Source organism: Emydura macquarii, unplaced genomic scaffold (assembly GCF_026122565.2).
Source record: "Emydura macquarii macquarii isolate MOO-44397 ecotype Brisbane River unplaced genomic scaffold, CSIRO-AGI_Emac_v2 contig_499, whole genome shotgun sequence".
Taxonomy (NCBI): Eukaryota; Metazoa; Chordata; order Testudines; family Chelidae; genus Emydura; species Emydura macquarii.
In genome coordinates this window covers 16,068,314-16,083,419 of record NW_027130636.1, presented here as the reverse complement: position 1 = coordinate 16,083,419, position 15,106 = coordinate 16,068,314, and the positions used below count along the sequence as shown (strand labels likewise).

At 46.4% G+C, this 15,106-nt stretch overlaps 1 protein-coding gene across 2 annotated transcripts in view; it reads right to left on the bottom strand.

The window, feature by feature from the left end:
- Window positions 1-15,106, bottom strand: part of HDLBP (high density lipoprotein binding protein) — a 64,682-nt gene that overhangs the window by 21,762 nt on the left and 27,814 nt on the right. For both annotated transcript variants that reach the window (XM_067539003.1, XM_067539004.1), the window contains exons 2-11: window positions 11,620-11,687; window positions 10,396-10,508; window positions 9,176-9,330; window positions 8,181-8,396; window positions 5,601-5,807; window positions 4,300-4,515; window positions 1,973-2,179; window positions 1,568-1,675; window positions 811-915; window positions 180-258 (exon numbers count right to left, since the gene is read on the bottom strand). In XM_067539003.1, the coding sequence (XP_067395104.1) occupies window positions 180-258; window positions 811-915; window positions 1,568-1,675; window positions 1,973-2,179; window positions 4,300-4,515; window positions 5,601-5,807; window positions 8,181-8,396; window positions 9,176-9,330; window positions 10,396-10,471 (1,369 nt within the window). In that variant the 5' untranslated portion in view covers window positions 10,472-10,508; window positions 11,620-11,687. The remainder of the gene's footprint in view (window positions 1-179; window positions 259-810; window positions 916-1,567; window positions 1,676-1,972; window positions 2,180-4,299; window positions 4,516-5,600; window positions 5,808-8,180; window positions 8,397-9,175; window positions 9,331-10,395; window positions 10,509-11,619; window positions 11,688-15,106) is intronic.

Here is a 15,106-nt window from a genome sequence, read left to right as displayed (position 1 = left end):
GCTTGACCCACAGCTAGTGTTCCTTGAGCTAACAGTCCTTTTGAGAAGCTGCTGATCAGTGTAAAGACAACGCAGGATATTAACACAGACCATGGAATTCCAGCCACTGTTCCATGGAGCTGGAAAAAATACAGCTCTAAGAGCATATTACATGGCCTATAAAAAGGCATGTCACTCACTATTGGCTCCATTCTTTCCTATGAGATGTCGGTGGAACTTGTGGTCAACGCTGATCTCTGCATAATCCATCCGGTTGATCTGCAAAGAGCAGTGGAGGGTTAGGTAGACTGCAGAGCACTAGTTCTTGTATCTCTTGTCCATATCAATGCTAGGACTTTGACAGCTAATCCAAAACCACTCTTATCGCTGCTGAGTTGAACAGGACCATGAAATTGCTCCAGTCTGAGCTAGTAGTTTTCAGTTAGTGAAACATTAAGCCCCTCCTGCAATCTCACCAATCCTAGAATGAAAGCCTTCTCCTGTGCAGCTACCACCACCTGGAAGAGTCTTCTTGTATCTCTGCATCAACAATGCTCCATCTCTTAGGAAGTCTTAAGGCACGTTATGGAGGGGCAGACAGAGGATGCTTCATGATGAATGCTTTAAATTTCAATTTAGTGTATAGTCTCTAAACTGCCCACTTTGTCACATCCCTGTCCAGCATTTGGGGGTATGACGTTTATGAAAGTAGCTATACAAGCTAGATAAGTGTTTCCCTTCTTGTCTCTTGTTATTGCCACCTTCGCATTCTTCTTACTTCTACAACAGCTTGGAGTCTGACCTTACTGAAGCTGTAACATGCCAACTCACCAGATCCTTGACCATGACCTCAATCTGTTCCTGAGCCACATTCACGTCCTCTGTGGGTCCCTCGAGGGTGATTTTATCCTCCCCTTCAGTGAACTCGATGTGAACCTTTAAAGAAAAGGAACTCTGTAAGAGCTTCAACACACACAACCCAGATCAATGCTGCTGACTATGACAAAGCCGTCCATCACTGCTGCCAAAGGCTGGTTCATTTCCCTCCCACTTAGAAAGCCTAGAAGTTGCATGTTATTCTTCGCTTTATTTGTACAAAGGGAAGGCCACCTACATTGAAGGCCACATGATTGGGTATCCAGAACAGGTGCCAAAGATTCTACTCCTGACTCCCATCGTGACTTTGGGCACCTCACTCCTCCTATTCAGTCCATTTCACAAATGGAGGAAAATCACCTTACTCACCCTTTGAAGCATTTGGATGACAGTCCCTATCTTGTGGTTGTTTAACAAGAGTTGCACAAACTGTCACATGGAGGGTTCAATCGCATCCTACTGATTACCTGAACTTCTAGAAAAAGGAGGCATTTTGAAGGGGAAAGTGGTACTGCTGATCACAACAGCAAGAGCATCTTGTAAAGAAGTCTGCTCTCTTCTCCATTCTCATCAATCCCCAACAAGACTCCCATAATATTTACCAGAGATCTAGATGGACAATTTCAGAGCAGTTTGGAAAGAAAGGGCAGACTCTCTCTTTCAGGAAAGAGAGTGAAGCGGAGCAAGTGAAGCTACCATGAATCGTCTATACCTTTGGCATCTGCTGAGTGATTTTGGCCAGATTTTGTCCCTTCTTTCCAATGATGAAACGGTGAAGCCAAGAGGGGGCAGAGACTGAGGAGACGGTGAAGCTGTTAGCCTAGGGAAGAGGAAAGGCTATGAACATGAGTGACTATGATGGCCTATCACAATGTACCCACCATACAAGGGCCCATACAAGTTGCAGCTTTCAACTCAGCACCAGCCTCGTTAATACAAAGTTCTCAAGCTAGCCATCATAGACAAGAGCACAATGGAGATGCTCATGACCTCCAAATGCTCTGGGATCTGCTCAACTGTACACCTTTTGGCCAGAATAGTGCAAAAAGTTGCTTAAGGGACCAGCTAAAAGACATGGCTTGGCAGCTTAAGCTGACATGCACTATATAAACATTACCTTTGCATAGACTTCAGTCAATGCCTGCCCAAGTTTTTCAGGCTCGCCACGCAGTATCACCGTCTCAGAGCTGCTGTCAGTGGGTGGGATCTCGACTGAGACTCCAGTTTTCTCCAGGATCTCCTGCAGGGAATTCCCTTTGGGGCCGATGACGTATTTGTGTTGGGACTTTTTCACCTCCACTGCGATAGTCGTAGTCTTCTTTTTCTGTGTAGGGAAGAGGAGCGAGGGCATCAACCACCAAGGGCAGGGAAGGACGGGGGAAAGCCAGGAGATAGTAAAAAACTCTTTGCCCATAAAAAGGAGCAGGGTAAGGAAGAAGACGACAGTTGTAGGGTAAACTAGGACAATTAAAATCAAAAGTTAGGCTCTTGATGAGATCTATAATCACACCTAGTTCTTACAAAGATTTTGAAGTAAAGCACGCCATCTGCTATTCAAATGCAAACTTCCTGGAGCAAGGCCAGTCATACGGGCATGCACACATGTATACCGTACCCAGTACAAGAAGGCCCTGATTCCCAGTTGTGTCCTCAAGGTGATACCAAACTGCAACGAGTACAGGAGCTACAGGCTGTAAGCTGTTTACACTCGGGATTTCAACAAAGAACTCAGACTCAGCCATGGAGGAGCAGTCCTGCAGTTCACAGCTGGAATGTCAACAGCAATTGCAGCTAATGGAAAGTTAACAGGAGAGACACGGACTGTACAACTACCCATTTCACATGGAGCTATCGTAACAAGACAGCAACCCTATTCTCCAAGCCCCATTTGTCCTGAAATCCCTCCTTCCCTCAGGTTTTTTTGTTTTTTTTTTTAAATTCAAAATCATAGGGTTGGAAGGGAACTCAGGAGGTCATCTATTTCAACTTCCTGCTCAAAGCAGGACCAACCCCAACTAAATCATCCTAGCCACAGCTTTTTCAAGCTGGGCCTTAAAGACCTCTAAGGATGGAGATCACCTCCCTAGGTAACCCACTCCAGTGCTTCACCACCCTCCTAGTGGAAAAGATTTTCTTAATATCCAAGCTAGACCTCCCCCACTGCAACTTGAGACCATTGTTCCTAGTTCTTTCATCTGCCACCAATGAGAACAGCTTAATTCAATCCTCTTTCCATCCTTCAGGTAGTTGAAGGACCCCTCACTTTTCTGTTCTGCAGACTAAACAAGCTCAATTCCCTCAGCCTTTCCTCATAAGTCATGTGCTCCAGCCTCCCCAATCATTTTTGTTGCCATCCACTGGACTCTATCCAATTTGTCCACATCCTTCTGACCCAAAACTGGACACAATGCCCTAAATGTGGCCTCACCAGTGCCAAACAGAGGGCAATAATCACTTCCCTCAATCTGCTGGCAATGCTCCTATTAAAGGAGCCCAATAGGTTGTTTAGCCTTCTCGGCAACAAAGGCACACTGCTGACTCATATCCAGCTTCTTGTCCAATATAACCCCCAGGTCCTTCTCTGCAGAACTGCTGCTTAGACCATCAGTCCTCAGTCTGTAGCAGTGCATCGGATTCTTCTGACCTAAGTGCAGGACTCTGCACTTGAACTTCATGAGATTTCTTTTGGTCCAATCGTCCAATTTGTCTAGGTCGCTCTGTATCCTATCCCTGCCCTCCACTGTATCTACCATTCTACCGATCTTAGTGTCATCTGCAAACTTGCCGAGAGTGCAATCTCCCCTATCCTCCAGATTAATGAACATGTTGAACAAAACCGGCCCCAGGACCGACCCCTGGGGCACTCTGCTTGATACCAGCTGCCAGCTAGCCATCGATCACTACAAATTGAGCCCAATGATCTAGCCAGCTTTCCATCCACTTTATAATCCATTCATCCCACCCATACTTCTTTACCTTGCTGGCAAGAATACTGTGGAAGACCGTATCAAAAGCTTTACTAAAGTCAAGATGCATCACATCCACCGCTTTCCCCACATCCACAGAGCCAGTCATCTCATCATAGAAGGCAATCAGGTTAGTCAAGCATGACCTGCCCTTGGTGAATTCATGCAGACTATTTCTGATCACCTTCCTTTCCTCCAAGTGCCTCAAAATAGATTCCTTGAGGACCTGCTCACGATTTTTCCAGGGACTGAGGTGAGGCAAATCAGATGCAACTCCCTGTGGCAGGCTGATCACAGAAGACACTTTGAAGGCTGAACATACAGTACACACACCCCCACAAGCTCCACTTTCCTCCAACAGATAGCAACATTATTGACCAGATCCAACAGATGTAACAAGGTGAAGGGTTACAAAAAGGGTCAACATGTGGGTAACATCTGCAGGGAGGAAGAGAGATTCTCTCTAAAGCAACCATACCTTCTCCTCGTAGATCTTCTTAATACGAGCTACAGCTTGGGCCAGTTGCTCCTTTTCGCCTGTGAAGACTATCTCGGTCTTGTTGACGCTGGGAGGTGGGATGTTGATGCGCGTCCCGGTCTCCTGCATGATCTCGCTCACCAGCTTGTTGAAAGGGCCAGCAATGAAGGGATGGTACACTTTATCCACATCCAGTCTCTCCACAGCACGCTTATCCTTCACAAAGGCAAAGCAAGAAGACCGATTATTCACAGAGCTCCATGGGTATGTGCTAGGTCAAGTGTGCTGAAAAGTCCCCACGCTGGAGAGCAAAATTCTCAAGTCTGACTTCTTACCTCTTGTGGCAGGTAGTCGACTCCCCCCTAGCGGGTCTCACGCTCTGGTGGCTTATAGTGGGTCAGGGCTTCTTCAGTCACCCCGTCTTCCCCGAAGAGGGGGTAGGGACCCGGACCCACCTGCTCCTCCGGGTCCCAGCCCAGGGGCCCTATTAGAAGCAGCTATGTGCTGCTGGCACCGCGCTCCCAACTGCAGTTCTCTTCCCCTGGGCTAGTTTTCCCCCTCCTTCTGGCTTCTTGAGCCTGGTACCTTCCTCCACAGAATCTCTGCACTCTGGTCTGTTCCTCCTTGCAACTCAGCACTCCAACACACAGCACAGCACTTCTACTCCTCCCAGCTCGTGCCCTGTCTGTTTGGGGCGGAGGGTTTTTATGGAGCACCTGGCTGGTCCCTAATTGCCCCCTAACGACCCTCAGCTAAACTGCAGGGAACAGAGCCCAGAGCATTCTGAGGCTTATATATCTGCCTTCAATCACTTTCCTACAGCCTTCTGCCTTCGCTATATCACACCTCTCTAAAAGCATGCCCTATACCCCTGGATACAGGCATCCCTTGTGTTTATAATGCTTTTGAAATCCACCTCTGAAATCTTCGGTTCTTGTAAAATCGTACAGAGATGGACAGTAAGAATCCTATTACCCACATCATGACGACATTCTGATCCATGAGACCCCTCCTTTCACCTGGCACCTAAAGCCTTTTTCACTCAAGGATCTCAAAGCATTTTAAAATGGTGATACTCCCTATCCATCTTTATAGAAACAGAAAGGTGGAGAAACAGAGCCAGGGGCAGTCAGGGCTTGACACCACTGCTCCCGACTCCTACAGCTGTACTCTGACCACCACACAACGTTGTCTCCACTGCACTATGTTCCCTTTGTCCAATGTGGCTACACCATCTTGTGCTGTAGCATGCATCCACCTGTTCTCAGGAGGCAGGCAAGATGAAGATGCCACTCAGATACCTGCTCGGCGGAGATCAGCAGGATCTCGTGTCGGGCCTTCTCTATCCCTTCCTTGGTGCCAGTGATCTTGATCTGGTTGCTGGGGTCATCCGGGCGGGGGATCTGGATTTTGGTTGCAGTTTTGAGCTCCAGGTCCTGCAGCTTCTCGCCATTCTTGCCGATGACAAAGCGGTGATGCTCCTTGGGAATGGCAACTGTCGCTGAAGCCTGCAACAAAAGGAACCAGACACCGGAGTGAATACACGTGTCATGGTCACAAATAGATGCCCCAACTTAGTTGTCGCTCAGAAGGACATTATAGAACAAAATAAGTCCCCTAAGCCAATGACTATGTTCTGTCTCACCAATAAAAACCAAACGACTAATTGCTTTCCTCACCCAAACAGCAGTATTTTGATTTTGATTAATTTAGATCCTGTAAGAGATGTGAGAAGGAAAGCTCTGGAGACCAAAGTCCCCTGATCATTGATGGCAAGGTCCTCTAGATACACATGGCAGTAGCAGTGCCAGCTACTCTGTTAACCGCAGTTACAGTTTAGAGAGAATGGCTGAGGCTAGGTACTGGATTCAGACTTTGGCCTCTGCTGATAAGGTTGCCAAGACCAATACATGTGGACACTGGTTCACTAGGGGACTAGATCAAGACCACATTTATTTCACAGACGGCAGACAGCTATTAGATGGTAATCTTTGCTCACTACTGAAGTGGTCTGTTTGAATATGTGCTCTATGGGTGAAAGACAATGTTCCTGACCACCATTCCTACAGCCTTTCCAGCACTGGAGAGGCTACTTTTTCAGAACCTGTTCTCTGAATCTGCCATTAAGAGGCAGGTACGTGCTTGGAAATATTTCCTTTTCTTGTATACCCCATCACTTTAGTTTTAAACTTTTTGCTATGTTGGTGGCTTTGGATTATGCTCCTATGGGATCTCTTGATGACAGTGCATGTATATCAAGACTTTAAAGTGTCTCTCTCAGACACACACACCCCTCCATCCATTTGTCCAAAAGCCAAGGCAAATTCCTTAAGGGTGTACCCATAAAGACAACTTGGATTCAACTCCCTACCACCCGCTACCTCTTTTTTACCGAGAGAGGCTAGGATGAGGCAGAGGTAGCCAAAGACCCTGGACAAGTGCGACAGGAAACCTTAGCATGTCCCCAAATGTGCTATTATTCGAGCCAAAAAGGGCTCTCCTACAGCACTGCCTGCGTGGCTTTCCCAGATGTGCCCCATTGTAAAGCTTCCATCTCTGTTTACTGTCTGATTGGGTGTGATGCGTGGGAGGAAAGGTGCTGTTGTGATGTGCAAATTAGGTTTGTAGCATAGACATGCCCTAAGTCAACCTACGTTAGGTCGACTTCTAGCGAGGATGCAGTGGCTGTGAGTGCTTCTATGGACTGAAGAACAGCAGTGTGGGGGGGCAGAGAGTTAGAGCTCTCAGCTCCATGCACCTCCCAGCCAAGAACCCAGCTTCCCCCCACGCTCGTCTCTCCCTGCATCCCAACTTCCTGGGCCCATTGCCCTCTGCTCCTGGCCTGTAGCAGAGTCTCAGCTGCGTGGGCTTGTCGTGACTCTGCTCTGGGTGTGGAGCAGGGAGCCGGGACCCCAGGCAGCCAGGAGCTCAGTGGGGAGCCCTAGCCAGAAGCCTGGGTGGCAGCATAGCTTGGAGCAGCAGCCCAGCTGGGGAGCAGGCTTTCTTGTCAATTTCACGACTCCACATTGACCTGAATGACAGCCAACTGTAATGTAAACAACATAGTGTCTCCACGGACACAGTCACCCTAACTACACCCACGTAACCCCCTCGCTTCTTGTGGAGGTGGAGATACGTCCGTGTAGTAGGGCACTTACATCGGCAGGAGCAAGGCTGCAGTGTTGACATGGACATAATTAGGTTGCCATAAGCTGCCTTATGTTAACCTAACTGTGTAGCCCAGACCAGGCCTGAGTGTTATCCTAACTGACAAATGCATTTGAGAAACCCTGACGGCAAGTTAAAAGTGAGCTGAGAGATGTCAAAAAATTAGGAAAAAAGCCCTGATAATACTCCCTTGTCCTCAGACATGCTATAAAAATATGCAGCAGTGAGAGGAGGAAACAATTCTATTCATGGGGTTCTGGTAACTCAAGCCTAACTTGAAAGCTTTGTCATCAGAAACCCCTGATTGAATTACTCTGCAGCCTATCTAGTAGCTTCTCTTCTTCATCTCCCCCATTTAGCTATATGTATACAAGAGCCCAACAGTTAGCCTGTCTCCCAGGCAATACCAGATTCTTGTGAGGGGTCTGCTGTTTCTCCAGGTGCAGTGTCTTGTTTGCATAGCAGATGCGGCAGGGATCTAGTCAAGGGAGGAATTTACAACACTGTGGCCTGTAATTAGTTCTGAACCCTATTTCAAGCCTGGTCTCCCAAGTCACCATTTGTATGCTTTGAAAGAGGCAAGGCAAAGATAGATTAGTCAGCTAATTACAACTCTTTGGTTTAGAAGCACCCACGCCCAAAGGCCTCCAAGCAGCGGGGCATCTTGGGGGAGGACCAAAGACAAGTAGAAGAAAACAGTTAGATACACTCACCTGTGTCTGAAGCCGAGCGACAATCTCCTTCCGAGCCTTCATGACTGCTTCTAGCTTGCCAGAGACCATGATTGAAAGGCCCTGGTCCTTTGCGAGAGACAGCTCCAGGTGAGCTCCAGTCTTCTGCATGATGTCCAGGCAGATCTTGGCCTGCTCTCCTTCTCCAAACTGGTTCATGTCCTTGTATTTCCTCTCCTCCAGCGGTACATGAAACACCTGCTCAACCCATACAACAGGTGAGGTAAGTGCTGATTATTCAGCATGACACAGGCTGGTTAGTTATATGGACAAGCCCTACCTCTTAGGCTGAGTTAGGTTACTATACTGGATCTTCCCTCTTCACAGTAATTAAGATATTCATGCAGTAAGCTGAGCCATCAATTCTGGGCAGTTTTAATAAGATGTTTTATTTATGCCACAGGACTCTTCTGCATACCAGTAAATAGATGCTGTCATACTGAATCAGAGTCAAGGTCCCCCTCTTGTCTAGCATTACATGTTTTCAGAGGAAGGTACAAGAATGCCACAGGGATAGTCTGCTCCCAGAAAGGTCTAATTCTAACCTCCCCAACCCCAGTTAGAGATAAGTTTAAGTCCTGAAGCATGAGGTTTTATATCCCTTCAAGTTTCAGTATTAGCTATTAGAACTCTGGATGTTCCTGTCAACTCTCAGGGTTATCAATAATATTTATCAAATGAGGGTCTAAGTACAAGACTAAAACTTGCTTTTCGCTCACTCCTCTCCCACTGAACTCTAGCACAGCAATGCTGGGCAGATGCCCCTTTGCAAGCGGAGCCCTTTGGTTTAATCCTCTTGCCATACTCATCTGCAATACATCCTCTCCTTGTAGCCTGGGTCACTGGAGAGGAGGAAACCACTCTTCACACTACATCGTATGCTGAGAGAGGGAGTTCTTAAGGGATGCTCGTCTGTATTATTTTTGGGATGGGGAGGAGACACTGGTCAGGGGATGAGAAGTTTGGCTTCCACAAACCTGAGTGATGACAGAAGCCTTGATTGGTCGAATTTTGCTCCAGGCACCAGCCGGTTCCTGGGCAGTTTCCAAACATGCTGCTTTCTCAGGGAGTGGAGGAAAGGCATCCTTATAAGTTGGAGGGTCATTCTCCTCTTCAGAGTTTAAAGCTGCAACTGGAGTGAAGTTAACAATACATTTGAATTGCCAGCATTTCTCCCATTCATGCCTACTGCAGATGTCAATTTAAGTAGAGCTGGAGGAAGCAGGCTGTGCACGGTTGGATTATTATTAATCATGTTTATTCTGGCAGTGCTCAATGACCAACCCAGAACAGGGCCCCATTGTGCTAGGTACTGTACAAACAGAAAAGCAGACAGGTCCTTGCCCAAAAGAGATTACAACCTAAATAGACATGACAGACACAGCGTAGGGGAAACGGCAAGACACACCAGCAGAGAGTGAACAACATGATGGCAGCCAACTGCACATTAGTGCCACAATATTTATTTATTTTGGTAGGTTTAGTAGAGAGGGGGTCAGCTACATGCAAGGAAAGGTGAAGAGGGCAGGGCAAAGGAGAGGGAGGTAGAAGGGGCAGGTGTAGAGTCAAGCTGAAGGTGAAGAGACTGAGAAAGAGGGAAGGCTGGAGCAAACAGTCAATCAGCACAAAGCAGAGAAAGTCCAGCAAAATCCTGGATACTGGGCAAGAGGGAGGGGCACTCAGGTCTGAGCTACCATGGAACTCTGGGTACACAGGATCAAATTAAGACCTGTTGTAAAGTAGGTGCAACTCTTCTGAAGTTAGAATTGGCCCATTGTGTTGGAAGGATGGGAAATAGAGAGTAGCTTCTCCCACACAGCTGTGGCCATGAGAATCTGTGAGAGCGTGGTAGCCCACCATGCCTGATCCTGCTACTAGAAGAGCAAGTGCTCTTTCACATCACTGTGTGTTGCTCTCCAAGATATACCCTGTCCTACAGCATGTACCATCGTTGTCGCCATCAGCTTGAAGAAGGATTCTTTGTAGAGTCAGAGGGCCTGACTCTCTAGGATCATTTACACCTAGACAAAATAGATATGAACCCATGACCTGATGGCCCAATCACACTATTAATAAGGAGACCTCTTTGGCTTCCCACAAATAGCCTAGCATTGTGAAGCATATGTAGGCAGCAGGAAGGATCTCATCTGTGCAGCTGATATCAAGTGGGATTTCATAGGAACGTGCAGTGTCTTACCTTTCACCTGTTGCTGAGCCAGGCCGCTGCGGTGTTCAGCGAAGCTCTCCTGGGTCAAAACTGCCACAGAGCTCATTGTCGATTTCCCACCTACACACAATCCGGGTATGCCACTGGGAGAGAGAAGGGTGCACAGCTTATCCCCAAAACCAAAGCCAGGGAGAGGCGGACTCCCCCATGGGCAGAGTTTACGTGACTAGTTTTAGAACTTTATTTGGAATGAAGGATCCACTGTGTTCACCTGACAGCTTCCATAAATGTGAAAACATCCCCCATACTGTGCCCAGGAAGGAAGCCATGAATTTAAGAGATGCTTGCCTCATATATATTATAAAACTAAGTAAGAGCTCATTAGTATCAATTCTGCATGGCAGGGGAATGACAATTGACTTCTAAGTGTTCTCTCCTATTTACCAATGGATTTGATTGTGCAGGTATTACAAAGGACAGGACAGATACTGAGGAAGGTTCTCTTATCTTGCCTAGCCCCTGGCTCCAGTTTCTACTATGTGGACTCTTTTCTCCTCTCCCCACTGCTTTCTATGCCTGCAGTACTATCACAGCACAAACATCAGCAACAAATCTAGCTACTAAGCACTTAGCCAGATTCTCTCAGATTCACACTTAGCACTCCTCACCCCCTTTCATAGTCAGTGACAAGTCCACCTTAGCTTTAGCTTAGAAAGCCAGAATCACTATGGCCAGCACTGATACAAGCTGTGTGAAACTCACTCCAAAAGTAAGATTTGAGTTACTGAGTTCTTCCCCTGGCAAAACGCTCTGAAAAAAGTTGCTTTAAAGGAGCAGGCAGTCTCAGGCAGCTCCCAGTCTGATGCTTTTCATTCAGTCCAGTAACAAAACTCACTGATCTTAATATGGCACAACATTCTACATTCTAAACTCAGCGCTCCGAGTTCACAAGGCTGGGATGTCCACAGCCTGTACCTATAGAAGAGGGGAACACAAGTAGACTAGGCACCTTCCGCTTATCCTGTCCAACTTTATCATTAAGGAGTTTTTTTTGGCCTCTCACGCGCACGCATACAAAAAAATACAACCACATCAACTCTGGAATGAATGAAGTTGCATCACGCAAGTATTTAAAGATTTAATGAGAAAAGACAGCTGTGGACAGATGGTCACTGCAAAAATACAGGTAGTTTCCCTTGACTGAGCAAGTGGCCCAGGAACAGGAAAGTCTGATATATACGAATGGTAACTTACCAGCTAAATGGTCAGTAGCCAGAAAGTCCGTCCTGTAAGCTGCCTGTTTGTCAGCCTGCCAGCTTTTGCTTTATAGAAAGAAAAAGTAGTTATTAACTCTGCTCCAAGGCAATAGAAAACATGACACCTCCCATCCTGTAGTATTTCCAAAAGTGTTGCCTTTACTGTCTTTTTAGCATGAAATTAAATAGGAATCTGTGCCATCTCAAACTTGCCCATCATCAAGGAAGCTCCAGCACAGAGTCACACATTACAGCATTACCTCCATTATGTTTAACCGCAACCATAGGGACTCACCAGCACAAAGCTGAATCCCATAGGAAACTCAGTTTGGTTACCCTGCCCACAAAAGCCTATATAGTGTAAGGCAGGAATACAGCAGATTAGTAACAGATGTATGATATGAATTTGAAATCTCAGGGTTGAAAACCACAGCATAAGAAGCAACTCATCTACTTGGAAGGAACAACCTGAAAACTCGCCAAAAAAGTTGACAGTAGTCAGAAGTTAGGAATGTAGTTTAGTGGGGCCTGGGTGAATCAATACAGACTCTTCCTCAGAGCCCAAGATAGAAAGCCACACATAAGCTGCATGCAGACAGCTGCTGGCTATAATGCACACCAGAAACTGAATTTTAAGTCTTTAAACATACTCTAAATGCTGCTGCCAGGTATACCTACCTTGTCTAGGGTGCTCACCCTAGAATTACAGAGATTTTGAAGTTAGCATACAGGCAACCCCAAAAAGCTAATTCTAATCACCAATGGGATGCCCAAGGCCACCTTCTACTCCAAGTACTGCAGTTTTACTTGGAAGAGGCTCTGACTAAGTGATCCATACATGCAGCTCATCTTCCAAGTCCTTTCCCCACCTCTTCAATAAGCTAATACATATATCATTCCTTTGACTGCCCCAAAGCATGCTAGGAGTCTCAGGAAAGTCAAGACTCAGTCTTTGCTGCGAAGAGGTCACAATCAAAATGAGACATGACACAATAAATAATGGTGACTGACTAAGTGGGGGGGGGAGGGGAGGAGGAAAGGACAAGCGTAGCAATAAGGTCACAATGTAAGGGCCTAATCCAAATCTTACTGAAGATCTTTGGGAGTTTTTCCACTATCTTGCTTGTCCTCAGCAAGCTCGTGGATGAAACTAAGCTGGGGGGAGTAGTAGATAGCTGGAGGGCAGGGATAGGATACAGTGACCTAGACAAACAGGAGGACTGGGCCAAAAGAAACCTGATGAGGTTCAAGAAGGACAAGTACAGAGTCCTGCACTTAGGATGGAAGAATCCCATGTCCAGCTACAGACTGGGGACCGACAAGCTAGGCAGCAGTTGGGTAGAAAAGGACCTAAGAGTTACAGTGGACAAGAAGATGGATATGAGTCTACAGTGTGCCCTGGTTGCCAAGAAGACTAACAGCATATTGGACTGCATTAGTAGGAGCATTGCCAACAGATCAAGGGAAGTGATTATTTCCCTCTATTCGGCATTGGTGAGGCTGCATTTGGAGTATTGTGTCCAGTTCAGGGCCCCCACTAAAGGAACGATGTGGACAAATTGGAGAGAGTCCAGCTGAAGACAGCGACAATGGTTCAGGGGCTGGGGCACATGACTTATGAGGAGAGGCTGAGGGAACTAGGCTTGTTTAGTCTGCAAAAGAGAAAACTGCAGGTGAATTTGATAGCAGCCTTCAATTACCTAAAGGGGGTTTTCAGGAAGGATGGAGCTGGGCTGTTCTTGCTCTGTTGTCTGCCACCACTGAGGAGCAATGGTCTCAAGTTGCAGTGGGGGAGGTCCAGGTTGGATATTAGGAAAAAGCTTTTTCACTGGGAGGGTGGTGAAGCACTGGAATGGCTTACCTAGGGAGGTGGTGGAATCTCCATCCTTAGAGGTTTAAGGCCCAGCTTGATAAAGCCCTGGCTGGGATGATTTAGTTGGGGTTGGTCCTGCTTTGAGTAGGGGGTTGGACTAGATGACCTCCTGAGGTCCCTTCCAACCCTAATCTTCTATGATTCTTCAGTTGGCCTGGGACCAGGCCTAGACCCATGATGGTTCTCTTTGTTTCTTGTAAAACCCAAAACTTTCAAGTTACTTATATTACCATTATTGTAGTCAGTGGGGAAAAACAAAGGGAAAAGAGTTGAGGGAAGGCGAAGATAGCCATTCTGTTAAATTTAGAGCACTGCCAACAATATGTTCTGTAAGGAATATGCCAATATATTTGTATGTATGGCTAATACTTTAACCTAGGAGACCAACTCTAGTCAGTGGTAAGAACTGACAGAGTCAGTGTGATAACATCAAGGTTTACAGCCCCAAGCAGGTTAAGCCATGATGGTACACTCAGAGAAAGCACGTTAACTAGGTCACACCCTTCCCAACCTATTTTTGCTAATGACCAGAGTTTCAGCAAGATGTATTGACAGGAGTATGGGTGAAGAGGTCTTCACCCAACAGTGATCTGTGAATAGCAATAAAGATTCAGAAAAAATATTACTATTCCAGCCGTAAGCCGTCACTGTCTACACAGAAGTCACAGATTTTAGCCCTGCCTAGAACCTGGATCCATTCACACTGAAGACAGCAATGCTTTGGTGTCTGGCAGTGACTCAAAATTTCCCAGACGAGCACATAATTTCCTGCTAACCAGTGGTGGGCTTACTTTCCACATGCTCTGCTCCTGGATGGCTACAATGAAAGGCAAGCTGGTGCACTGTAGCCTAATTAGCGCCCATCTGACAGGGACTTCTAAGCACAGCTGCTGGTTTCACAGAGTCCACACCAGCTGCAGGGATTTTCCTTCCAGTCAACATCAGAGGAGCAGAGTAATGTATTATGAACAGGAATCCCTGAGCAGGTTTAGCCATGTGAATTACTGGTCTAGCATCAGTACACCGGAGTAAGAATGGATATTGTTAAGTCTCCACAATTACCCAAGCAGCAAGATACATTGCAGTCTTCAGGGGCTCCCACCAAGCCAGAACTGAAGTGGTCATCAAGTCAGTACATTCAGAGAGACAATGAATGGGCCACTTATTAAACCAAATGGGTATGCTCCACCTTTCGGTGAGGTAAGGCCATACTTTCTGTTGGCCCAACAAGCCATGTGCTCATATGTTTTAAAAGGCTTAGTGGTTTTCAGTGCTGGCTTTGAGTCACTGGAATTTCAGAAGCCCACTTGATGAACTGCAATTCCTAGGCAAAGGGGATCAATATGATACTCCCGAAGCTTTTATTAAAAAAAATTCTGTAAAAAGATCTATGAACAAGGAGCAGACTCTTTTCTACATGGGAAACGTGTGTATGGAAGAACAAATTACGTATGAAACTACACGGCAAGCCACGATTTAGATTTTCAATAGGATCAGCATTTTTGGACAGCAGTAGCAAATCATGTGCCATTTTAATCTATTTTTAATTAAAATGGTTAGCATTTGGTTAATCAAGTTAAATCACATCATGTAGATAATTAAATACACTGAA